The 26,860-nt window shown below is 42.9% G+C and overlaps 1 protein-coding gene across 6 annotated transcripts; it reads left to right on the top strand.

Annotated features, from left to right (window-relative positions):
* The first annotated feature begins 1,072 nt into the window (after nucleotides 1-1,072).
* On the top strand, nucleotides 1,073-26,375 carry HMGN3 (high mobility group nucleosomal binding domain 3). 6 transcript variants are annotated; one of them, XM_083830597.1, is made up of 6 exons: nucleotides 1,073-1,232; nucleotides 15,590-15,640; nucleotides 21,422-21,451; nucleotides 22,087-22,134; nucleotides 24,411-24,524; nucleotides 24,642-26,375. In XM_083830597.1, the coding sequence occupies exons 1-6, from the start codon at nucleotides 1,218-1,220 to the stop codon at nucleotides 24,771-24,773; spliced, it is 390 nt and encodes a 129-aa protein (XP_083686723.1). In that variant the 5' UTR covers nucleotides 1,073-1,217; the 3' UTR covers nucleotides 24,774-26,375. The 6 variants fall into 6 exon arrangements, with proteins under 6 accessions (XP_083686723.1, XP_083686726.1, XP_083686725.1 ...); XM_083830600.1 differs by having other exon boundaries at nucleotides 1,074-1,232; nucleotides 24,411-24,483; nucleotides 25,040-26,375; XM_083830599.1 differs by having other exon boundaries at nucleotides 1,074-1,232; nucleotides 25,040-26,375.
* Nucleotides 26,376-26,860: the final 485 nt, after the last annotated feature.

Here is a 26,860-nt window from a genome sequence, read left to right as displayed (position 1 = left end):
CCTATGTTAATTAATATTTAGATGTTACACCGTGTAAGGCTGGACTCAATCCTTGACTCACATAAGCATCTCCTCATGAAATGCATGCTGTTCAGTCCTTCTGTATGGAACTATATCGCCTCCTTAAGCTACTTAAATGTTCGCAGGTAGCGTGAACCAGGTGGGGGTGACTCTAGCTTGGTGGTGTACAGGCTTAACAGGGAGCAAAAGGATTCCTGCTCCGTCAAATTAATACAAAGCCGTTACAACAATATCAGCTGGAGAATCTAATCTTTCCTAGTTCCGAGATCCTCTACTTTGTTGTCAAAATAATGCTAGAGCAGAACAAGAGGTACGAGCTTCAGTCCCCTCAGGTAAGGAGCTCGAGGCCTGTGGCTGCCGCATCCTTGCGGGGGTCCTGGTGACCGAGCTTGGCCCATGGGACTTGGTCCTGCTGCTCCTGCAAGTGCTTGGGGGATCGTGTGGTATCCAGCTCACGGGAATTCTCTTTATTATTTTTTATTAAAATTATAATCCTTGTTTTGTTAAAATTATATTTTGAGAAGTGTTTGTTGGCATTCCAACTTCATTGACCGTGCTGCCTACAGCCTAGTGCTGCGGCGTTTCTCTCACCAGAGACGTCTGGTGTTGGTGGCGGTTGAACAGGGAGCGTGAGGAGACCTCACAGACCCCACACCTCTGGAGGAGCAGGGGGATTCACACTGGAAAACAGCCCAGGGGCTGAAAAGGGAGACCGGTTACGAGGAGAACAGGCTGCAGTAGGCTTCAACCGAGGCGGAGAAGCCACAACTAGGGGAAGGAGAAAGCCTAGGGGAATGAGAAAGCGAAGGGCAGCTTAAGCAGGACGAGGCCACCCACCAAGCGCTGCCCAGCGCGGGGCGACCACCCTGAGGAAGAGCTGCCCCCAGCCCGGAGCAGCTCCTCTCAGGGCCGCGTCCCCAACGGTCCCCGCGCGCGCTCCCGCCCTGCCCCGCCCCGCGCGCGCGCCGCCGGCCTCTGACCCGCGCGGGCCGCCCCTGATTAGCCCGCTGCCGCCGGGGCGGGAGCCGAGCAGCCAATCAGCGGCCGGGGCTGCCCCGTTCCGCCCGCCCCCCGCCGGCGGGGGCGGGGGGGGGGTCCGCCGGGGGCGGCGGGCAGCGGGCAGAGCCGCGGGCAGAGCCGCCAGCGCCGGGCGGATCCGCGCTCGCCGCTTGGTCGCCTCGCTGCCGGCGGGCATTATGCCGAAGAGAAAGGTAACGGCCGGCCGGTAGCCGCCCCGCCGCCCTGCCCTCCGCGCTCCCGGTGACGGCGGGGGGCTGGGAAGGGGGAGAAAGGGGACGGCGGGGAGCGGCGGGGGCAGCCCCGGCCCCGGCTCCGGGCGCCGTGCTGCGGCTGAGCCCCGCGGGGGGCGGGGGGGGCCAGTCGCGAAGTCCGGCAGCGGGCGGGTCTGGGGGGAAGGGGCCCGGCCCCGGCCCCGCGGTGCGGCTCGTCCCGCCCGGCCCGGAGGAGGAAGAGGAGGAGGAGGAGGAAGAGGCGAGCCATGTTAGAAGCGACCTGCAGACCCGTATGTACCCGCTGCGGGCCCCCCCCGGCCTCCCGAGCCAAGGGGCCGCGGCCGGGGGGGCTCCCGGCGCCCTGATGCCGCGGGGTTTGGGCCCCCCTGGGGGCTGTGGGTGGTGGCTTTGGGGTTTGGGGAGCCGGCCCCAAAAAAAGGTGACCCGCGGCCTCCCGTGGCGTGCAGCCACAGGTGGATGGGGGGCGGCTGCCGGGTGCCCCCAGCCCTGCTCCTTGCCGCTGTCGAGACATAAAGCGTGCTGCTGGGTCTGCTCACCCCAAGCTCAAAACAAGCCGACAAACCTCGCTCCCCATGGGGAGGCAGCCAGCCGTGTGGGGCTGGGGGCCTCCACTGGCATGCCTCGCCTTGAAGGCAGCCAGCCCCAAGTGCTTTTCCTCCCTCTGCGCCTTCCCCACGTCCCTCTGCTCCCCCAGCGCCTGCCACGGGGGAGAAGCTGACAATTAGAGGTCTCGGGGCAACTTTGGGGATCTCGCAGACCTCCCGCCCCGTTCCCTTTGCCCTTCTGCGTTAGGTCAGTGGTAAAGTGTCAGGCTGCCCTTCCGAACGGGGAGGAGGGTTAAAGTCGCCCGTGGAGGTTTTTGCTGCCCGTGGCGAAGTGTTTGTCAAGAGAAACTTTATCTTTGGATAGTAGGTCCATGAGAACATGGCTTGTTTTTAGAAGACTAGTAAAAAAATTTACGTGTGTTGCCAAAGCAATGGAGACAAAGCTCACTTGGTAAATTTTGATTTGCTTTGTACCGTACAGGCAAGTACTTGCATTTCAAGATTATTCATATAGTACAGGTTTTGGGAAGCTGTGGGTCTAGGAAGCATTTGAACAACACTTTTTGAGAAAAGTGGAATTGCTGAAGTGTTCCACGACGGTCAGTTTTCTTCCAGAGTGACATCCACAGAGCGAGAAGTCAGCGGTACAGCTGTAGCTGAACACTTACATCAGTCAGCTCCCACCTGGACAGAGAGCCATCGCATGCAGCTAATCGTGAATTCTGCTCTCAAAACAAAATTTTTAGCTTAGGAAAAGACTGCCAATACCGGAATGTTTGTCGAGTAATAAACCCCAAAAGTCAAAATGAGAAAATTTCATAGTTTTGTGGATAAGTAAATAAATAATATCGCAGAAAGGGCTTGCTACTGCTCACACTGCTTTTGCGTATGCCTTGGTTACCTCAACTGGCTGGTCTTTTTTTATTCTGCTCTTCTGTCCGTCTCTGAACAAAGTTTGCATCTCTGTGCAAACTTCAGCGGGTAGCTGAGTCTCTGGTACGATGCTGTTGGTGAATATGGCGAATGACTGCACCAGCCTGTCTGTCCTCTGCAGGGCCGTGGCATAAAGTCTTGGTGTATCGTTAGCTGGTTGAGGTTCGTGGGGAAAAGGGAGAACTTACCCTGTCTTCAGATGGTGTTAAATACTGCACTAAAACAAAAAGAGGTTGAACTCTGGACTCTTCCTGTCAGATTTCTGCGTGCTTCGTCTGTTGTAATAACATGTTGTGGTGTGAACGTGGCCTTTCACAAGAAGAGCGGCATGCTAGTGTGGGGTAAACTAGAAGGCTTGTTGTGGTATCGATAGCAGCGAACGCCTTGGCATGGACGGGGGTGTTTCCCCTTGTTTTGTTGCCTGTCTAACTGGAATTAGCTCTTGGGTCATGTTGGAAAACTCCTTGACCTTGAAACCGCCCCAGTGAAAACATCTCTGCGTTAGCCATGGAAGAACGGGGAGCCGTCCTGTGCCTGGTGACGAGGAGAGCCGCGGTGTGGTCACATACACCCACCCACGCGCGCAGGCGTGCGTACGTAAGCTCTGGCGTCATCGTCGTGGAGGTGAACGGCATCGCACCTCTGAGCAGTGCGTGCGCCACCTCTGGGGGGTGTGAACAGGCCAGGCATGACCCATCCCGTACAGAGCTGGGGCTGCGCTCCGGGATGGTACGACTTGTTCTCTAATGCGGCTCTAGGCAACACGACCTGCGCTTCACATGTTGTTTTGAAAACACTTGGAGTTGGATCAGGTGGGAGGACTAGTTACAACTTTTTCTTCTGATGCCTTGGTTTTAATAACATCTTTGAATATTGCTGTGGCTTCAGAGCAAATAAAAACACTGTGATCTAATTAGCCGCTTCTGTAAACTATTTGCTCCCTTGTAGCCAAGGATGTTAGCATCGACTGTACTGCAGAAGCTGTGAAAATGTAATGGAGAACATCTGGGGCAGGTTCCTGTTCCGTTATGCAAACTCCTTTTCTCTAAAGTCAGTAAATACACCCAGCTAGTCAGTAGAAAAACAAAACTTCTGAATATTTGGTTTGGATTGCTGCTCCTTCAGTAGAAGTGAGAAGGTGCCGTACTTTGGGCTTGTCCTATTGTAGTGCTTTTAGTTATGTGATCCAGTGATCGTTTTTTCTGCAGGACTCTTACTTCCCTAGTTCTTTTGCCAACCAGGTGTCTACTCAATATATCTTCTAATCTTTGGGTTTAAATGCAGGTTCTCACATGTACTGGCCTAGAGCTGTTAGATTTCACCAGTGTCTTTTCTTTCCTCTGGACCTAAACTCTGTGCTCTTGGTGAAATACTTCTTCATGTTTGAATTTCTGTTTCTGCAATGTTGTGGATATCCAAAGAGGAATGTGTTCCTGCCCTGCTGGAAGGGAAATGGGGCGTGGAAATAAATGGACAAGGTGTTGGAATTCTCATTTTAAGACGTCTGAAATGATGGTTTCTTAATGAGCACTGCCTGTGCTCTGAGTGGTGCAGTCGTTACTTCTCCAAATTTGTTGTCCTGCCTTACGGTAAGCACACAGAAACTGAGGAACTTTCAAATAGTAACCGGTTCTCTGAAATGTTGGAGCAACTTGTGATTAACGCCAATTAGCTAATGAAGCCAAAGGTCCTGCAGATGACAGCTTCATTTGCTGTGGCTCTGATCCTGCTGTCGCTAGTCAGTCTGCAGGGTGAGGTGTAGATCTTGTGGCAAAAGCAGTAGGCGAGTTCGTGTTTGTAGTGCAGCAGCGTGAAGTACACTCAGGGGCTGTAGGGCTCTAATTCCTATCCCTTTCCAGGTATTAATACTCCAGGCGTGCATCAGACTGCGTCAACTTTCAAAGTTCCTTGGCAGGGCAGAAGCTACAGCGATGCTGCGGGGACTCGCACCGTGCTGGTCTAAGTGCCCCGTGCTGGGCTCGGAAGCTGCTGGTCCGTAGCAGAGGCACTTTTTGGTTCATCCTCGAACACAGCAGGGCATGGGATGGGGGAATTCTGCGGTCTGTTTCGTGATCGGGAGGTGGTTACACGTGACAAGGGCAAAGGGAGTCGGCAGCAGATCTTCAATGTCTTGTCTGCTACCCCCTCCCATTCTCTCTCCAAATTTCCCCCCTGTGTTTCTTGTTGACCACTTCCTCCTTTCTCCTTCTGCTACATGGGGACTAAGAAGTCAGAGCTCTGTAAAGGTAGTTTCTGCTCCATTTTTTGTGTCGGATGGAACAATCCTAGGTCGTTCAGTAACTGCCGGAAATCAGGCTAGACAACAGCAGAAAAAGCCCCTCTTTGGATCCGTGTCACTGAGGTACCCCCGATTACAAAAAAAAACCAAAAACAAAAAAAAAAAAAACAAAAACAAAAAAAAAAAAACTCCTGCCTAACGTGCCAGCAGAGTCCTTGGGTGGGCTTCTGCCTTGGGCATCCTTTGTAGGCACAGGCGCAACGCTTGCTGTGTAGTCAGGGATGAACTTACATTCGACCAATGCAAACAGAACAGAGGTGCCAGAGCATGTTAAGACTGCAGGACTCTTCTAATACAGGGGAAAAGGATGTTTTATTATGGCTTTTCAATTTTAGAAATTGCAGCGCTAGTAATAAATTTGTAACCGCTGAGAATTTTGAACCCCGATGTATTTAAAGCAAAACAAAATTGCTGATTGGCCTTGACCGACTCGAAGAACCTGCATTTTTCATATAAAAATCAGGCAGAAAGGATCGTGTTTTTATCTGCGTATGGTACATTTAGATGTAATGCAGTGTAGCAGCGTTGAGTGGCACTGAAAAAAAAATCCATTCTTGAATAAAGCTGCTATGCCACATTGCAATAAATAACGTTACAGGGCTGTTAAATACATGCAACATATATTTGTCCGTGGTTTATATTAAAAAGCTTAAAAGAGCTATTAATGTAATTTTAGCTATGACTGATTTTTAGAATTACGGTGATTATAAACTCATCGACCGAGGTTTTATAGATCTAAAATGCTTCTGATTGCTTTATACAGTTCTGTAAAAATCTGACCCATCTAATAACAATTGATTACAATGTATAAAAATTTTCTTCTTAGACCACACTGGAGTACAACTGGAATGGGCACCCTCAACATTTTTGGTTTTTCACTGAATTAAAAGTCATTCGTAATGCTTCTCCATGTGTTGAAGCATGCTGTCTGATGAGGTGCAGCCAGTAACACAGTCTGCTTTATATGTCATCACCTTCTAGATCAAAACTAACCAGATGCAAGCCATCTTGTTGTGTACGTGGATTTTAGGGAAGTACCTACTGATGCTTGTAAGGAAAATCAAAAATAAGCTTGATGGTAGTTCAACAAGCCAGTGGGGTTGTTGTTATTTTGTGTTCCAGCCAGCGGTGGTGTTATTATTTTTCATTCTAGAATTATCAGCATTAAGTTTTGCTTTGGTTTGTTTTTTTTTTTTTAAATAAAAAATAAAGAAGTCCTGTTTATGTAACTGGATGTAGCTGGTATACGCCATGCAGTTTAGTGCTGTTTTTCTCTCTATCTTACTAGAAAAACTGTTACTTTCTCTGCTATTTTATACCCGAGCAGTACATAGAACTGCTATGTACCAAGACGTATCCTTGTTTCAGAGAAGTTGTATGACGTGCCTGGTGACAGGACGAGGGGGAATGGGCTAAAGTTGCGCCAGGGGAGGTTTAGGTTGGATGTTAGGAAGTACTTCTTTACCGAAAGGGTTGTTAGGCACTGGAATGGACTGCCCAGAGGGGTGGTTGAGTCACCATCCCTGGAGGTCTTTAAGAGACGTTTAGATGTAGCCCTTAGTGATATGGTTTAGTGGAGGACTTGTTAGTGTTACGGCTGAGGTTGGACTAGATGATCTTGGAGGTCTCTTCCAACCTAGAGGATTCTGTGATTCTGTGAAGTTGACTTTTGCTTGACGTAAGTGTGCCTTTAGTGCAGGGTGTAAGCAGACCAGATTACAGCTTTTGTTAGAAGTTCGCACCTTCTCTTTGTTAACCAAGCTCAGGTAGAATGGTGATTTCTGCCATGGTCCGTTAGCCAAAAAGGCATTTTCAGGCACTGGACTTAAGGTTGCAGGCCGTGATCCTCTTAAAGCATTCTTACTCAACAGATGTGAACATGCCCTTGAATTTTTTTTCCCTTGGATCATTTTATTGCTCCAGTTTTGAGATGCTGCTACACGATGGTGCAACGAATGTGTGATAACCCGTTAGGAGGGAGTTGGGCTGGGAGTGAGCAGCTGGCTGCATTCAGAAGTAAGATCCTCTTATTTCAGTTTTACTGTCAGCAAAACTGGCGCTGCAGGACTTCACAGGTCGGACTGCAGTTTGACAGATACTTCGGGTGGCCGTATCCAGACCAAAAGAAGCAGTTCCAGACACCCGTTCCTCTCCTCACACGGATTTAACCTGTGGGCCGTCATACACGTTTGAGGTAGTTTCGGGGCAGGCCGTTCTGCTGCTGTAGCTTCCCACAGGCTGGCAGGAAGAGGAAGCTGGCTGTCTGGTGGGGACATGCAGAACTCTCCCTAGCACCATGGCCGCTGCTGCCAGCCAGGCGCTCACCAGAGCACAGCCATAGCCAGCCTTCCTCTGGCTGTCCCCAAGCCCCTAAGTTAGGGTATGTAGAGGGGTGCTCCTTATCTTATTAGGCACTGCTCCTCAGAACAACTCAGCGGTCAGATTGTATCCTGGCACTGTTATGGAAAAAGATGCGCTGGGCTTGTTTGGTTATTTTCTTCCCTCGGTGTCCCTTGGTGACCAATTTTCAATTAATTACTCCTGTAGCTTGGAGATACCGCTCCTGTCTTCCTGTAGTAAAGAGTGGGTGTGCTTGGTAACAGTGAAAGCTGCAAATATAGAAGGCAATTCCCCAAGAGTGTTAGGATCTGTCTGCACAGGAAGATCGTGTGCGTTCCCATCAACACCAGCTTCGCTGGGACTGTGTAGGTATGTCAGCTCTTCCCACCTAGATTTCTCTGTTGGCCTAATGCTGAGTTAGTAGCAGCAGAGCGTGCTTCCACGGCTGGAAGTCGAGTGTCTGATGACATTTACTTCTGCACTCTTCTGTTCCTCTCAAGCAGAGTTGAGGAGAGGTGTTGGTGCTGTTCGTAGTAGGAACATCCTATGTCACTGCCCCGCATCCTTTCTTTTCCCACCCGCCTCCTCCTCTCAGACTTAGCCCCTTGGTTTATCTTCTTTTGGAACATATTTAGGTTGTCTGTGGAGCTCTCCGTTCTGCCTGCTGTAGTAGGGCGATGCTCTTGTCAACCCCAGCTGGAAGCATTACTGGGACAAAAGAGGTTGGTGGGTCTGGGGCATGGCACCGCGTGCCCCTCGTACGTGGGGCCCTGCCGCTGTCAGCTCTGAGGCGCCTGATGTTCTGTGGCGCCTCTCAGTTGCAATAAAACCAACAAAGGCTCTTTTCTAGATTTCTGTGTTTTTATCACAGTTACGTCCTCTGGGAGGGGAGGAATTACACACCTTTTTTCTGTCATTCGTGATACATCTTTGTCAGAGGTGGCTATTTTTGGGAATCAATTATGCTATTGAAAATAGTTAATAAATTGATTTTAATAAATTAAATAATTTAATTAATTAAATTAATCTCTGTCTTTAAGGAGATGATTTTTTTTCCATATTTTTTCAGAAGTTTTTGATACTGTTTTGCTTTGCAGGCCTGATCAGTTCCGTTCAGACATGGGTGATTTCAAAACCTGGCCTTTAAGGTTTTAAAAGCTCTGTGCATGTAGACTTGCGTGAGTCCATCAGCTCCATCTCACTTGCAGAACTGGCACCAGCTTTGAAAGGCCAGAGAAGTATTATTATTAGTGGTTGAATGTCATCCATCATATTCTTTGAATCTGCCTTTTTATTTTATGGTGGCAGTAAAGTTGCTAAGCAAATATTGAGACAGGAATTTACTCGCTACCTAGCTGAATTCTCAGGTCTGGAGTTCAGGGGAAACTGGATGACTTCAGATAGATGAGCTCTGCTCACTGCTCCCGTGGCTGATGGGCATTTTTTAAAACACATCTAATTGTTTCAGTGTCTGAATAAGGAACTGTCTTAAGTTACATGGCTGTTTTTAAGATCTGATCTGCAACCTCTGAAAACTGCTGTTACTCCTTCACTGTTACAGGTAGAAGATGGCCCATTCCAAAACCTGACTTGAGGGAAGACAAATTTGGAAGGTCTTGCCTCTGTTTTTTTTTTTTGTCTGTTGTCCCAGTCCGAATCATATAACCCTTCACGTAAAGGGTATAAAAACTAAAAGCCAAGCCAGTTTTGAGACTTTCAAAGTGTGCCATCAAATTTCAGTGTGGTTTAAATTATATTGGTCAATCATTGCCATTCCCGTTCAGTTGGAATAGCAAAGCCTCTATCTACAATGAAGGAAAAGTACTTATTCTGGCAGGTTTTGGATATCTAGAAATACCCCAGGCCTAAACTGTTTTCTGTCTCGTCTGTCTGCTCTGGAAAAGCATAAAGCTCACAGAATTTAACTGTTTGAAAGTTAAGGAATCTAATAAAATGTGCTTGTTTTGTTTTCTGAGCCTAGTGATTTTGATTATATCCAGGCTGTTTGTATTCTTATTTTCTCACATATTCTTTGAAAATGTAATGCATCTTTTTTCTGTTTGGCTTGAATTTCTAATGAAGAACAGAGATTTTGATCAGGAACTGTTTTCTCACTGATTTTTTTTTTCTGCTTGCACATTAATACCAGGGGATATTAATGGCCTTCTTTATATTTATACTTTTAAGTATGGTTTGTGTTTTCAGAACTTCATGATTCAACAACATTTTCTCCGAAGGATTAGGAAATTAAATATTCTGCTCTTAGTAGACATAAGTAAAGGGATTAATATTCTAAAAATGACGTCTTGTATAATATTTCATTGTAATGTTGTAATGCTTCTTAACAGAAAAGATTAAATATTATATAGATTTAAAGAATAAGTATTTAAACAGTTTTTTTTGTAAAGTAAGGGGTATGTGTTTGATTTATTACAAGTAGCAAAACGTAATTTGGCAATTTGGTGTCTGGAGCAGGAGGGAGTTACTATGTCACGCATGTTTTAGAGCTTTATAAATATTTCTTGACAAGCTTTAGGAACATGCAGCTCCCAGCCTCCCCCTGTACAGAATCAAGATTTTATTTATATATGTAAGTATATATACACATACAAAAATTGCACAGATTATACATATGTATAACTTATATCTACATATGTTTGTGTGCACATACATATGTGTGTGCAGATATATAAATAATGTATAAATGTACCCCCACCTCCGAAGCTGAATCTGCATAGTGGAACTCTTTTCTTTTTTTTTTAAATATATATGAAATGTTTTATATATATATATATATATATGTACACACACACACACATATATATATATATATAAAACAAAACCCACAGATTTTTGGAAGAGTACAAGACGTCAGTTTGGATAAGTATTTAAAAAATGCAACCACTAAACAGATTTATTCTGTACTTCATGGTTCTGGCAGAATTACATGTTTTTGACATTAATGGCATTTTTTTCTTTTAGGCCAGGGTCAGGCTTGTAGAAAAAAAAAGGAACGAAGGAGTGCAGTAGGAAGAATACCTGATTTCTTAAAGCATTTAATAGGGTGATTTAATTCCACTTTCAGAGTTCATTCAGATTTCCTTGGCAGTGAGCATAGTTGTATCAGCTGAAAGCAGATCGAAGAACCAGCTATAAACAAAGGTTAATGATAAGATCCTGGAGGAGCTAAAGGAGGAAACAGTGGTTAGAAGGATGGTGCAGGAGTTGGTTGGTGTTAAATTAGTCAACACGCATAGTCTCTGTTAATCTAAAACAAGAAACAAACAGCTTTTTAATTACATTTATGAAGTGGCACAAAACAGAAGTAATTAGAAGATCTTGCATGTGTGGGGAAAATTCATTGAATTAAATTTAGGCTAAAGCAGAGCTCTATTCACAGGGAAGTGAGGGGAGTGGAAATTTTAGGAAAACATTGCAGTACCCACCCCTCAAAAAAAAAAAAAAGGCTTAGGGCTTGATATGATGTCTTTTTTTTTTTTCCTGCAGTGGTTTTGTTGCAAGCTTTTATCATATTTTGGTTGGTGAAAAAAGTTGTTGGAGGAATGACCAAAGCATTACGTCATGGAAATCACAGCTAGAACAGTGAGCCAGGAAAGTATCCACAGGCAAATCCCATCGCAGGCAGCGTATTGAGGTGTGGCTGAGCAAAACAGCTTGCAAAGAAGGGAGGAAACACTACAGAGAGTGCTCATGTGGTAGGACAGTGAAGGCTTTTTGCCTTTGTAACTCCTTAACCTGGTAGTTACTATGAAATTGGTATCTGCTTTTTGCAAGGGTATGAAAGGACTAATTTTTGTCCCATCAGAGCTGAGATAGAGTGTCAGCTAGTAATAGGAATAAATGATCTGTTTCATTTTATAAGCCACCTCCTATGCCAACTGTTACTTCTCACATTCTTGTATTCTCACTTTTCGTGTCTTTAATGTACTCTCCTTTACGATAGTGCAACCCACTCATGTATGTATGAAGTGTTTATCCTGAAGCTGGTCGCTGCAGGTTCAAACATGCACCTTTGGATCTCTCGAACGAACATCAATAACTTCACTACCATGGGTTACTGTGTCCCCATTAAATCCTGCTTATGTTGCAGGATTTCAATTAGAGAATTGAAGCTTTTTTCCTTTTCTTTTGTGGTGCATCTCCACCAGGTAATCTAGCCTTCAGAACAACAATGGAAATTTGTCAGTTTGTTCTTTTACATGTTTTCTTAAAACAGTTATCTAGTTTTCTCTTTTCAACTCAACAGTTCTGTAATGGTGTTGGCATTGCAGGTACCACCGTATTGTTGTGGTGTGTGGAAACACCAGTTCTTGTGCATACTTCACAGCTGGTGAAATGCAAGAACTGTCTATGTAAACAAGCTCAATTTTAATATTCCTTTACCTTTTTTCTTTTGTTCTGAGTGCTCTCAATAATTTAATATTTTTTTTTCCAGTCTTCTCAAAACCATTTTCTAGGTTATACCCTAAAGAGGAGAAGGCCAAAAAAAACCAACAAAACCAACCCACCACAAAATCCAACTGATTGCTGATAGGCACGGGGAATCTTGCAAGCAGCCTTTCAGGTTAATCTTGTGGTATAAAAGTTATGCAGATCTGACAGACCTCGCAAAGCTTAGATGCAGCTTCATTTCCAATTGTATTGCCAATACGTAGTGCAAATGGAGGTATGACACAATCTGTGGTCATCTGAACCTAAAACTTGCCGTTAGATTAAATGTCAAAAGCATATTTATAGTTAGCCAGTCAGCTCCTTTGCTGTGCCTTCTGTGTACCTCTGCGACTGGAAAAAAAAAAATCACCGTTATCTGGGCCTTATCTGTTGTTTCTTTTATTATCTGCCTTGTCTCTCGTAGGCGTCCACGCAGAGTCAGATGCAGCAGGCCTACAGAGGCCGCTTTATGAGCGTAATGTGGGTGTGCGAGGGGCGGCAGCTGGGGAATCACCAAGGCTGTGCTGTGCCCATCTCTGTGGTTCGGTGCCAGCACTGATCTTGATTTTGCTTCACCAAATTCACCATGTGGATGGTCCCACCCCCGGGCAGTTTGCAGAGCAAGGCACGGTAACCAGGGCACGTTTTAATGTGCTCGGGGTGTCATGTGAAACACGGTGAGCCACGTGCCAAGACGATGGGTGACTCGGTACACTTGGCGGCCTTGAAACCAGGGTTCCTTTGGTGGTTTGGCACCAGCAGAAAGGGCAAGAGCTGGGACACGGACCTGAAGGTTTTGGTGGTTTCTACGTAAAAGCCCGGTGACTCCCAGATACGGGTGCAGGCTGCCACTGCGTGTGGCATGCCAAGTTCTTTGGGAGCTGCGCTTGGCTCAGATCCATTCACATACGAATCTCTGATCCCAAGGGAGAGGAGAGAGCACAGTGGAAACTAGCATGAAGGTCCACGTCAGACTGGAATGCCCAAGCAGGGCTCACAGAGGGGAAAACAAGCTCCTGTTCCTCCGTTAGCAAATCTGTTGTAGCCCTATCTGACAAGTTTTTTGGTGTCTGTCAGCCTAAAGAGTCCCGGGCTGCTTGCGACTGCCCATGCCACTTCGCCCTTGTCCGTTGCGCTGCCTCAGTTGTTTGTGCAGCTGCGCAGCCAAAGGAGTCCGCTGGAGCGGGCCGGGGGGGCTCCATACTTATCATCTGTATCTGTATTTATAATATTTATGCACTTGTTTAAGCAGCAGGCTATTTTTCAGCTGGATCGATTACCTCATCGGCGACACGGCCTCCCCCGCGGCGCTGCCAGCCTCCTGGGGAGGCAAGGCCCTGGGAGGGCGAGCGCAGAGGGGAGGGATCGGCGCCGGCGTGGAAATGGGAGCGTGGTGCAACCCCATGCTGCTTGCTCGCACCTCTGGATGGTTCCTGTGCACCTCCCTCCATGGAGGAAAGCACTTGGCCTTCAGAATCGCTGTTGGATTTTCCAGAGAAGGAATTCTGGGCTAATTAGCTAACTTAATCGGGCTGTTACGTAACGTATCGTCGTGCTGTACAGCGGTTGTGGCTGCGTTAAGGATATTTTAATATAACTTCACTTTTTTTTTTCCTGTGGTTAGCCTTGTGAGCAGTTTTTAAATCTGTCGTCAAGCTGTTTTTAAATCAGTCGTTTTCAGTTTTTAAATCGGTCGTCAATACTGGCATCTAAAAACAGACTGCCCCGTCTGTCAGAAACGCGGACGTGTCTTTCGTTAGTGCTGGAGATAATGGGGTAAATTACTGTGTGTTAACTATATGGTGTTGCAGGATGAGAGTTTGCTCCCGGGCGATTACTGCAAGACTGCTGGCATGTGACAGTGCCGTCTGGTGAAGATTTAGCCCTGTTTCAAAGCTCTGTGGCTCCTAAAAGTGAAACGGTGTAAAACAGCCCGCTTGTGGAGTGCGAATCAGTTTCATTTAGTTTATGGGGAGTTTTTCAGCCTGGCTTCCAAAGGAAATGAATCATGCCGTCTTTCTGTCCCTGCCCCTATAAATCTCGAGCCTCTTCTCCTCACGGGGGCCAAGAAGAGACATTCTCTCACAGGTTTCATATATAAATCGGTGCCCCGTGCAGGAAGGATGCTATTTGAGTTCCCTGTAACAGAAAGGGTGCAGCGCAAGTTTGTTAAGACTTGAGAAAATTCATACAGGAGAAACAGATGTTACGAATTCATGAACTATGGGAAGGCTGTGCTCGAAGCTCGCACCATATTGTGCGCTGAAGAGGGAAGTTGTAGGAACAAGGCTGGTAGTGACTGATCGTGGAGCTGCTTGTTTTTGTTTTGCTTACGGCTCTTTATGCTCCCAGCATCACACCATCGAGCTATAGCAGCTCTTTCGTAACCAAACCGAGAGGCTTTTAGGGATGCAAACCTGAAGCAGTCCTGCGGGAGGCCGCTGTGGCTGCAGTAGCTGGGGGAGCAGCCAGGCTCCATTTTGGATGCCTGACTGTTGCTATTCTGAGTTGCTCTACCCCGCTCGGTGCTGCTTAACTTCCTGCTGTTTGCTAGCTGCTTAGACGATCGCTCCTCGGCTTTTTTTAAACCAGCTGCTCTTGTGGCATGCCTCGCTTCTGGCTGGAGAGCACCGAGTAACAAAGCCACATTTTATTTTCGAGCAGGGAGTTGCAAAGTGTCTTTCTGTAAGTACGTTAGTGCCCAGTGACAGGAGAAGGCAGTGGGCAGCTGCTGCAAACCCGCCGGTCCTTTTCTCTGCTCCAACCCCCACCTGCGTAACTCCAAGGAATTCCGTGTCAAAACCTGTGTGTGTGTAAGGGGTGAATTGGAAGGAGAAAGGAAAAGATAACTAGTCTGCTCCTTTACTGATTGAAAAACAGAAGGGCTACCAAATTGCCTTCTCTGCTGCCTGTTAAATGCCTTTTTTAAAAACATGCGTTTCTCGTAGTTCTCCTCCAGCTGCTACTGTGTGCTGTTTTTCCATGAATTTCGTGCATCTAGGTGGAAACCGTGTCGTTTGCAAAATGTAAAGTAAAGCATCTTTGGTTGTAAATGAAAGAACAGAAGCTGGATTTCTAGCAGTGGTTCAACTAATGTTTCCTTGGTACCTCTGGCAGACAACGGCCAGGTTGAGGCTTTGTTCTTATGATGTTCTTATGTTTGTCCCTAGCTTTCCTGCAGAAGTCTTGGTGTTTTACTGATTTTTGCTGTTTTGATGGTGGAGATGAGATGAGGGGAAAATACTGTTAAAGCTTCCAGCTGAGTGAGCCTGAGGCACAAAAGGAGTAAATAAGATAAAGAAATCACTCATTTCAGTAATGCTGGGCTTTTTTGGTTCACCTCATCTCATTACCAGTGAAGTTCATGTTTGGGAAGAAACATGTGAAGTTTCTTGGGGATTTCAGAAGCCCTAGAAGAGCAAACCTCAGGTTTCCAGTTCATACTGTTGTGCTGCCAACTGCTGATTAGGTGAAACTCCAGTGGAGCCTGCAGATGCTTTGGTTAATTGGCTACAGGGATCACTGGGGGATGCTGTGTGGTATGATACATGTGTTCCTGGTGATGATCAGTCCTGGTGTTCCTGTCTGAAAAATCTAGAATGACTTTGGTACAATGGTGCCTGCACCAGGCTTCCTTAAGTTGCTGCAATGGATAGAAAAAAAGAGTCTTCACCACAATTTTGTTTGCTGTTGCTTAGATGCTTTTAAGTCTGTAATAAAAGCACTGACTTAATATTTTCTTTTAGTCTCCAGAGGGTGCTGAAGGCAAGGATGCAGCAAAAGTAACTAAACAAGAGGCAAGTATATTTCCTTTTTATTTTTTTTCTTTCAATTCATTTTGGTATGTATTTATTTAACTGGAGATCTGTGGTCTTGCATATCAGAAGACTGTGCGTTGCTCTGCCACTTCTGGTGAGGTGTTTTCAGTGGGAATAAAGAGTTTGCTTAAAACCAGCAGCAAACCACGTTTGTAGCTTTTTTTGGCATGGTTTGGTTTTGGTGCGCTAAGGTTTCATAGGACTTAACCGGTACACAAAGTAAATTTCAGAACCATTTAGGGCTTTTATAGATAAACTCTGGTAATGCGGCAGCGTGGGGTGTCACTGCCTGGAACCGTGTTGCTGTGTCTCTAGTGAGTTGGCAGAAGAGGGTTAATACACGCACCTCAGCCACTCTCCATCAAAGCTATTCTTAGCTTAAGTGACTGATGGAAGGGTGTCTTGAATTCAGATACCAGGCTCTGAACTGGAGCAGCTGACACATTTGTGTGTTTTCTTTGTCTGAATTCGTTTTAAGGGCACAGTAACTGCTGTCAGAAAAGGCAAGGAAGCAGCAGGTGGTGTCTTGACCACTACAGTAAGGTTTGCTGGAGTTCGTCTGTCACAGGCCTTAACGTGATTTTTTTTTAAAAAAAAAAAAAAAAAAGGAGGGGCTAAGGGAGTATGGGGATTTGTTTCCTTAGGTTGTCATCTTTTGTAGCAGACAAAGTTAAATCAGGACCTGACGGGTGAATGTTCAGATGAATTAAACCTTAACTGCTCTTCTTGTAAACCCTTGGGAAAAAGTCAAATGAAGTTTGAGAAGTTGGTTGCTGGTCAATCCAGCAGAAAAAAGATGCAAAGAAAATGTCAAAATATTCAAACAATAGGAGCGATTATAATGAGCTCCTAAAAAAAAAAAAAAAAACTGGAAAGGAAGTCTGAGAAGAATGGGTTTTGGTATCTCAGTATCTTCCTATGAAATTTTCTCTAAGACCAATTAGTTTCTCTTTCACAAAATATGAAAAGGCTGACTAAATCATCGTAAAAATATAATCTTTTTTGCTCTGAATTAATGGTTTTCTCTGTCCCAGTTTAAATATTACTTCTTCAAGGGACAGGAAAGTAAGGTTCCTTCCCCTAAAAGTTTGAGAGCTGATTGCTTGTATAAAGAAGGACCAAGAAACTTACAGAAGTATACAGGTTCTCTAGAGAGAGGCTGCTTACTCTGAAATGTGAGAGCTCTTAGAGTAGTCTTCAGTCAAGATAATAGTGGCTGATGATGCTACAGGAGGGGAGGAAAAAAAAAAAAGAATAGTCTCAACAAACATACCTGTAGCTCTCAGTGGGTGAGTGAGGAACATAGTTGAAGGGATCAGATTAGAAACTGTGGGAGCTCTTGGAATAGGTGGCATTTGTGCAGAAAGGGTGGCCTCAGTCTGAACCAAAACAGTCCCATATGGATGGCATTGAGGAGATCTGAAGAACTTGTCAGTCTCCCTCAGATGTGTTATTTAAAATTGTTTGAAAGAGTATATAGGATGAAGTCAGTGCTCCTGGGTAGCGGGATGGGGAGGGAGATGGCACAGAAACCGTAGAAGTTGACATCTGAAAAGTCAAAGAGCAGTATTGAGAAGTAAAGCTCTGCTTAAGTCACCCCTGTGAGAACAGGCAGCAAACTTGCATTGTAAGAACAGCAAATCGAAATCTGGGCAACTTGGACCTGCTCGTTTTAAATGAGGGCATCAGTAGGTAATGGAAACTTGTTGGGGCACAAATTATCCAGTTTGGAGAACTACATTGTGTTAGAGATGTGATGGAATTGTTACATGCCTTACTTGTGATTTAATATTTCTCTAGATTAATAGTATCAATAACTACAGCTAAGTCCTTTGTGGGTTGCCAAGCCATGCATTAATGGGATGTGTATAGCGTAGAAATTGGGCCCGGTATCATTTGACCACAATAATAAAAGTGTCAATGGAATGTTAAGGGAGATCAGAGAGGTTCTGAGGACAGCAATAGTGTTAATGGAGATTCACTTACCCTTCAGAGATTTGGTAAGAGGCACAGGGTGGCACTACAAAGGCAAAAAAAAAAATAAAAAATAAAAATAAAACTGTAAGTGCTTGCTTCCTGGAGGAACAAATCAAAGGGCCAATAAAAGGATAATAAGTCCTTGATGTTCTTCAGTAGTATTGTAAGAGTTAGTTAAAAAGACAGTTAGCAGAGAACTAATCTGTAATTGTGGCTATAATATATTCAGGTTCGTCATCCTTGCAGGAATGTAAGTCCAAATAAACTCCACAATAGTAAGTTTTGATATCAAGAAAGGGAATTTTATTAAAAATGATAGCCTATTAAAAGGAGCAGCTAAAAGGTTTAATGGTTGCAGCTGGCAGAGAGACTATGTGATACACCATGCTAGAGGCTTGCAGAAAAGCATGCTATTTTTCAAAAGCCCTCCCAATCAGAATGGCTTAACAGCAAATTAAAGGAAATTTATCATTTTTAAAGGTGTTTTTATAAAGATGGAAAATAATGAGGGAAGGAGCAAACCCTCCAGCAAGCAAAATGTGAAGCTGAAGTACAGTAATGAAACTCCCGCTGTGGGTAATTCTTACAGAGGTTCTCACAGTGGAACCATTTCCCATGGGTGCAGTATCTGGAGGACGTTCTTGAATTGAGTCAGAGTGAGATCTAGACAGCCTGGCTGTACTCACCGGCAGCCCAAGTGTGAAATAGCCAAACTTTTACGTGCAGGATGTAACTTTTACTGCTTGCATTGGCCCCAGTACCAGATTAACTGAAGGTGATGAAATGCTCCCAAGACTTCAGATAAAGGATTCTGGAAAATGAAGGCTGTAAGTCTGACTTGGAAAACTAGTAAGATAATATATGGAAAAATTAACACTAGAATGCATACATATGGACAAATAAATAATAATTTATATAGTATAATGAGGGAGTCAACACCAGTTTTGCAAAGAGGTTATACTTCACACGGCTGAGTTGTTTGTAAAAGACAACAGGTGTATAAATGCTGGCATACCAATTGGTACAGCCTGCTTACATGTAAAGAACACTTTGTATAAGGCTCCCCAGCCTGGTTCTTCAAGAAACTAAGCTTGCATGGATTGAAAGGAAGATATTCCTAACAACTGATAACAAATAAAGGTATGAGAAGAAAGTAGGAAAGCAATAGTTAATTTTCATATTGGAGGAGAATTATCAGTGGAGTATTAAGATTTGTGCTTAGGCTTGTGTTGCTGAATATATTCATTAAATAATCTAAGAGAGGGGGTAGTGGAGAAGTGACAAACTTTGCAAAACATTATCGGAAAAAATTTAGAAGTGGGACCTAGAAGGATGTAATGTCACTGATAACTAGGTGATAAAACATAAGTGGTGGTAACTCAATATGGAGAAATGTGAATTAATTCACGTGGCAAGGGGAAGATGGCAGTGGTTGTCACCAAATCAGCGGTTAACCAGATTATGGAATCGCTGTGAGTAGTTGTTAGACAACAGTGGTTCTTCTAATCACAAAGTAAATAGAATGTGGGAAAAATACTGGAGGACAAAGTGGGAAACATCAGCATATCACAAGATTACTTTTTTGGGCACCCAGATGCAAACTACAAAATGAAATTTCTTCTGGCTCTTCCTTAAGAAGGATAGAATGAAAAGCATACGAAGTACAGTGGCACATACAGGGGGTGTGGAGCAGCTTTTCAGTGGATTCCAGCAGATGGTCTAGGATTCTGGACTTTTCGTATAAGAGGGGATAAAGTCGTCAGTTACACAGAGAAAGGCAGTTAGTAACCTAAGAACAAGAGGGATATAGTGAAGGTAAAAGGCGATAAGTTTAGAGGAAAGACGACAAAGAGTGGAGATTTTACTTTTTCTTTTCCACACAGCACGTAATCCCATTATGGAACTCCTTGCTACAGGATGTTATCGAAACCGAAAGCACCCGTGAGTTCAGTAGCTTCTTAGACAAGTTTATGGAAAAAGTGTCCCTTGGGGGCTATTAAACATGTGATGTAGTATCCAGGTTGGAAAGTTTGCACATGTAGATTGCCAGAAGCTGGAGGAGTAGGAAAGTGCAAAGTGTTGTTCTGTCTGCTCCATTTCATGGACTGTTTCCATGGGTGTTTGCTAGTGGACCAGTGTCAAACAGACAGTTGGGCAAGCTGATTGTTCCTGTCTTAGCACAACTGTTTGAATGGGGGGAAAAAAGTTCCAAAATCGTATTAAAATGTGGCCTTTGACTTGACTCTGATTATCTCCTTATAAGCAAATAACACAACTTACGTACAAGCTCTGAATGAGAATTAAAATGACATACCAGTCAGGCATTCAGGCGTTTTTAAAGGAGCTGGAGGGCTTATGCCGAGTTCCTCATAGCAATGCAAAACATATATGAAACCAGTCATGGAACTGGAACAGTTGGGGGATATGGGAGAGATTTTAATTTGTGTAGAAAACCACAGTATCTTTTGAAAAGTAAATGCTAACACGACATTTTGATGCCCGGACATTGAGGGATAGAAATCATCAGTTGTGAAAATAGACTTGTTTGTAAGAAAAGAGAGGCTTGTTTTTTGTTAAAAGATGCGTAAATATTTGATAGCTAAAAATATCTTTAGGTGTTTTTTGATAAGACTTCTATTTTGCTGAACCCAGATCTGAACTTTTCACTACTGCTTTCCACAAAGGATACTTAAATGGCTCCAATGGATAAAAACTCCTGCATTCTTCAGACATAAACAACAGCTTTTTTTCTGTTGCAAGAGATATGTGGAGCCGTGGTTTTTCATCTCAACTTAAATGCTTAATGCATAATTAAAAAGGTATTTTTGATTCACTGTTTCGGCTACGTTGCATGGGATATTTGTTGCAGTTGAGTTGTCTCTTTATTTTGATTACAAGTGTGATTCCAGTTTTATGATACAGGCCAAACTTTAATCGTGTTTGCTAACCATGCTGTGTAACTGGATCGTGGGTTCATCTATTTTAATGAATGCAAAAAATATCTTTAGCAAACCAATAAGCTTACAAATGCTTTGAAAACTTAACTCGTCTTCAGTGGTAAATTTATGAGAAAGAACAGAATGAAATAAAGCTAATAAGGAAGGTGATGAAGGAAGAAGGAAGAAAAGCAGAATATTTGACGTTCTTCTTTCCTTTTTAGAATTATGTTTAAATAGAAGAAATCCTTTTCCCCTGTGATTCTGCAGCTGCCTTTGTATGCCTCTTTATATGCACTCCTGGACTGAGTGTGGGGGGGGAATGTGGAAGCGAGGGGGCCCCTCAGTTTCATTTTTGAAATTTTAGGGGTCTGATATCCTCTAGGGAAGGGTGTTATCTTTATTCTGCTGTTTATCAGATAGTATTTCTTACCAGCTATTACAAATAACATCTAATAGATTACAGAAACATCATTCTAAGTATTTATGAAATTTAAGTATTTTTGAGAAAGATTCAGTGTCCTCTGCACAGGTAGTCACACTTAATGTATTTGAACCTTTCAAAGTGCAGCAACAGACTCAGAAGTACTCATAAAATAGGGGGAAAATAGTATTTCACCATATTGAGAGTAGATTTAGAGGAGAATTTATCAGGAATTACGCATTACTTTGTCCTTTTAAATTTTTGGTCCTCCAGGATGAGGAAGCCCTGAATTGTGCTTGGCAATAGATAGGTATTTTGGTAGGGGCATGTTTTATGCTGTCATCATGACTGATACTGTATTGCTTTGAATACTGTTTGCTGTATGCCTATAAAAATGTCTTCTCCTTTCTTCCTTTTCTGTAGCCCACGAGACGATCAGCAAGATTGTCAGCTGTAAGTATATGTGACAGCTCTTAGTGTATACTTTTCTAGTGCTTTCTCAGACCAAGCAGGTTTGTTACATTTTGCTTGATTCAATTTTAATTCTTGCTGAGGGGTGTTTAAGAACTCTAGAGCTAAAGATAATTGAATTTTCTTGATTTTGGGAAGTTACTCTGACAGAAGATGCATTTCCCTACCTCAGTGCACTGCTGTCTGCTACGTTCAGCGTTGACTCAGTATCCTTTTGCAGGCTGTTAGTTGTGGAAGTGCAACTTGTCTGTGAAAGAGAAAAGGCTGTCCTTTGAGGGTTTCATTCTCTGCCACTACTAGTACGTGGGTTTAGTTCCTCTTCTCTGTTAGAACACATCTGATAGGCCTTTTTTAATAGTTACTTCTAATCTCCATGTTTGTCTCTTCGAATGACCCTCGAACTGCTTTTGACTCCCAGAGTGTAACTCCATAGAGCTAATGAAAATAGGTGTGTGTACGGCGAGGAGGTGCATTGAGGTTTTTCAGTCTTTTTCGAGGTGCACGGTAATGAATGGGAAGTAAGGGAAGGGGTGGGTGGGGGGAAGCTGCGTGGAGCTTGGGTTGCTGGCTTCTGGTAATGTGTTTCATACAGCATGCAACTAAAAATGTCTTTTTAGAAACCTGCTCCACCAAAACCTGAACCCAAGCCAAGGAAAACCACTAAGGTAAATATACTTCAGCTGCCATCCTCGTAGCCAATAATAAGCAAGTACACTCCCTTTTTGCACTGCAAACAGTTGAATTCGCAGAGTATTTGTGAGAGGCATCAGCTCCTCTGCCCTCCTCCCAGTTCTCCCCTCAAAGAAAAAACAAATTAGATCATTCTTTTCTTTCTGTTCCACCCCTTCCTGGCCTCATTACTGGCCCAAACAAAATGTCTTGCCTGTTTGATATGCAGACTATGTTAGTTTGTAGTTAGTTTCTACTTCAAAAACAATCTTCACCTTTCCTACACCTTTCCTGAAATTTACAGGTTTGGTTTCTACAATAGGATTTGAGATTACTCCATGCCATCCTGTTTCATTGTCTAGAAGGGCAGTACTTCATTTCATAGTGAGATACTCTTATCTCTTCTTGAAGCCTGGCAATTGCTGAGAATGCACAATTATAATTAAAGGTGAAATTAAATATATTTAAATTGAATGGTTTGGGTTTTCTAGGTCAGTTACAGTCAAATTAAAATCTTATTAGAGTCTGAAATACCTTTCCAGGATTTCAGCATGTGAATCATGTACTTCAGAAACTGTAGATCTATTTGCGCCCAAGGGGAATGCTAAATAAGAACAATTGCTTTATCAGAAAAAAACATACTGCTGGAAACTCCTGTCTAGCACTCCTCACGCTTACATTTTTCAAGTCCTTGTATTGGTATCTCAGCTGGGCAAGTATCAGAATATGAAGTCCATGTGTGAAAGGAAAGCTACGACTTTGAACACATTATAACTTACTAACTTAAAATACTAACAATGTCTTGCTGCGACTGTCCTGCTTCTCTCTTAAAAAGAGCACTAGTAAAGGAAGGGAATGTGGTAGGTTCTGTATCTTCCAGCAAGTGTTACAAAATGAACGTGGTGTAATGAGTCAGATGAAGCTGCATTGACTTCTAAGGCAACTGGAGCCCTTTTCAATGTAACTCTAAATATTTTTTTTAATAGAGTAATCTGCTTTTTTTCTTTTTCTGAGTTCTAACCGGATCATGTTTTAAGGAGTATATTAATCTTGGTCTCCTAAACAAAAAGCAGCAAGTGTGTACTCTGACCCCGCTAATAAACAACTGAAGATAATACAGCTTCAGGATCCCTTTTATTGTTCAAAGCTTTAAATTACGGATTTACTAAGTCCTCGGTTCGTTCATTTGTAGCTGAAGAGTTAAGATGATATACACCACCAGTAAGTGTCTCAGTCAGGCGTTGCAGCTGCTGTGTAACATCGAAGCTCAGGAGCGAAAGGAGTAATTCAGGCTGCCCTGTAACTGGGATTAATGACATCCCTTCCTCCTTGCCCCACTGCTCTGTGGGGACCCCTCAGGAAAGGTTGCTAATATTCCAATGCAAAGGGAGACTGACCTTCATATCCCTGCTCCCAGCTACTGTTGCCATTCTGCATGGAGAATTTGGAGCGAATGATCCCATGGAAGATATTCACAGGGTTTATCAGAACTATTTTAGCTACCAATGTAAAAGAAAATACTCTTCCAAACATGATTTATATTTTTATCCCATTACTTATGTTTTTGTCCTTATCCTATGTTTCTGCTGCTCTTAGATCACAAATATAAATACATACAGAAAGCAAGGAATAAAAAAAAGTAGGTTCAACATAGGAATTGTTCAAGAGCTTATCTCCAAATGAAACTGTAGATGTTAGGATAGTTCCTTTTGATAAATTCTCTGCTTTGTGTTGCTGCAGATGGAATTTTATCAGTTTGCCTTTCTAATGTGTTGGTTGGTTCTTCATTGACATGAAATGAACATCACAGATGTTACCAAACTAACAAAAGGACAGCCAACAAAAGTGCTTAATTTTGTTAATCTAATTTATTATTTCATGTTAATCAAAACTGTATTGCTGCTGCACAAGCAGTGTGGTGTTTGTGCTTGGCTAAATAAGCTTTCCATATACTGTAATTGGATTTGTTCATACAGATATTTTAGATACCTCTGATTTTTAATCAGTGCAACCAAAATAGTTCGAGGTTTTATTTTTGTATCCCTGTGAATTAAGAGAAAAAACAAAGAAGCAAATTTTCTAGAAATTTAGGGAGTCTGGATAACTTTGGATATAAGTTTTTCAGGTGGTATTTAGCTGGTTTTCTGTTTCAGTCCAGCACATGCAGCTTGCTAGAATTTGCTTCATACTTCATGTGAAGGTTTTTTGTTAAAGATGTAGAGTTGTGGCTATTCGTGCAACATTTGTGCCCATGTTTTTAATCTTCTGTCAGAAGGAACCTGGAACAAAGGCCAACAAAGGTGCTAAAGGGAAGAAGGATGAAAAGCAAGAAGCTGCAAAGGAAGGTACTACACCATCTGAAAATGGTGAAAATAAAGCTGAAGAGGTACTTTCCACACATACCTCCTGCTGATTGAATCAGTGCTTTTTTAATTATTCAGCCTTTCAGACATTGATAGCATGTTCATAATGTTTCTTTTTATTGCCCATAATGTTATTGCAGATTCGCATCTCTCGCTCAACTGTTAGTGTTTCAACATCCAGAGGTGCCCCACCCAGCACACTGTCAGTAAAAGGGCAGATTGAAACAGTGAAAGTTAAGGGTACGGTAGAGCATTCTGCATGTGTGCAGTGAATAGAAACAGGTAGTAGTGTGGTGCTTTTCAGTATGAACAATGGAAGCTGACAGGTAAGGCTTGAATTGCTTTTGAAAAGCTGGGACCAATAAATTAAGAGAAGTGTGTGAGTGTACCTGTTTTGTTTGTGTAAATGTAATATCGACATAGGTTTGAAAATAAGCTGTTTAAAAATAAGAAATTGAAGGAGTAAGAGTAGTGTGGGTATTTATACATATATAACAGCAATTTACTATAGTAATTAATTTTTCTTTCTTCTCCACAGGCTCAGAAAACTGAATCTGTAGGTGACAAGAAGGAATGAAATATCATGAAAATTTTGGGTTGATTTTATGTACCTCTTGGACAACTTTTAAAAGATATTTTTATCAAGTATTTTGTAAATGCTAATTTTTTTAGGACTATGATAGTTGACATATTAAACTGTATATGAACATTTCCCTTCTCATAACAGTGCTTTTAGAAATTCCCATTGTTGCCAAGTAATATAAATATCAACTTAATATTGCAAGGTATGTGTAAAATTGGATCAGCATTCCATACACTTGCTTTAAGAAATTAAGTCTTGTGCATATGGTGATGTTTTTACTGTGCGTATTTGAATTTTTCATGCAGTTTTTCTAGAGCAATAATCAGTGGTGCTTTTGTACTTAGGGTTTATGTGATTTTAATGAAACATGGATAGATGTGGCCACCTGCTGACTATTTTGGGTTCTTTTAATGGATTAAAATAAAAGGTCTCCTTGCCTGCAAAACTACAGCCTCCTAATGTTTTCTCTAAATCTGAGGAATGCCTTACTCATATTTTTCAGCTGTTACAAGGAAGACTAAATGATATAGCAATGATAGCTTTGCATGCAGTCTGTTTGGATTTTTTTATTTTTTCTGCTGTTGTCTGATAAAAAAAAAAAAAAAATACCCACACAGGAGTAGCAGGTTGGGATTTTCAGTGGCCCGCAACCTAAGCGACTTTATAGATACATTCTTCAGATACTCTGTCATAGGGTGAGTAGAGCTGACATACTCTATCAGGATATTGTGTCTGTAATGAAATATCAACAGAGAATGAATTGCTTGATTGCTACAGACATACAGTAACTGTTAAAAACAGCTTTGTTTCTCCTCCTGCTCCCTTTTCATTAACTAGAGAAGACTTGCATCATATTCTCTGGAAACACTTCTTTCTACCTGCAATCTCAAATTTAATATAAACAAGTAATTGCTGTTCTGCTTCAGCTGAGGACAGTTGTTAATACATTGAAATCGCTGTTAAACAGCGCTATATATTTGTTACCTGGTAGAAATGGAACAATGAAAGTTATTTTTGAGGTGATTGTGGTGATATGGTGGAGTAGCTAATGATTTTTTAGTATCCATGTTTCAACTCTGCAGCTCATTATAAGCGCCTTTTATAATTTTTCTCCTTCTCTTTTCTCTAGGGGCCCTGGTATTTCTATTGTTACTTCTGGGATGGGAGGGGTGAGAGAAAAAGATGTTCCCTGTTCTTCAGTAGTATTGATTTGTATTGCTCAAGTGGTGGCCATTATGTCTGAGGATACTTCTTGCTTGTTTAAGTCAATAAATGAATGACTGTTGCTTGACCTAGTGTTCTATTTATTCTTTGGGAAGAAATCTCCAGTTGCTTTCTTTTTTTTTTTTAAATTAAAACAAACAGAAAACCATAAGTCTGTCTATAGTTCTTAACAAGTTAAAAGTTGAGATTGAGTGCAAAAACAAATAACGTTATTATATGCTAGCTAGAATAGTAGTTAAGATTGGTATCAAGATAAGCACCTCTGCTGCTCTTGTGCTAGGCTTGCTACAGCCAAATAAACGGAGTCTGTTTGCTGCATCGTGGTCTTAGTTTTGGAAGAAAATTGAAAGTAAGTCTCTACTTTTGGTGATGGAAGGTAGAGGGCTGTAACAAAATTTGTAGCCTAATCAGAAGGAAAGTTGATATGGTTTTTCACTGATACGTACTGAGTAATCCTGCACAGTACTTCTGATTTTTCTTATTGTCCCTGTTGAAAAGTCAGTTAATTTAGATACTGTGGTCTTGGGAAGTTTCATCTGTCTGAACTTTTTC

Source organism: Anser anser (genome assembly GCF_964211835.1).
Source record: "Anser anser genome assembly, chromosome: 3".
Classification (NCBI taxonomy): domain Eukaryota; kingdom Metazoa; phylum Chordata; class Aves; order Anseriformes; family Anatidae; genus Anser; species Anser anser.
This window is presented reverse-complemented; position numbering and strand designations above follow the sequence as displayed.

Bases quoted from the DNA above. Each gene is read 5' to 3' on its own strand.
- HMGN3 (XM_083830595.1), top strand. From the start codon at position 1,520: ATGTTAGAAGCGACCTGCAGACCC. The intron at 1,544-15,589 runs GTATGTACCCGC...ATTTTCTTTTAG, and splicing joins TAGAAGCGACCTGCAGACCC to TCTCCAGAGGGTGCTGAAGG. The intron at 22,135-24,410 runs GTAAATATACTT...ATCTTCTGTCAG, and splicing joins AGCCAAGGAAAACCACTAAG to AAGGAACCTGGAACAAAGGC.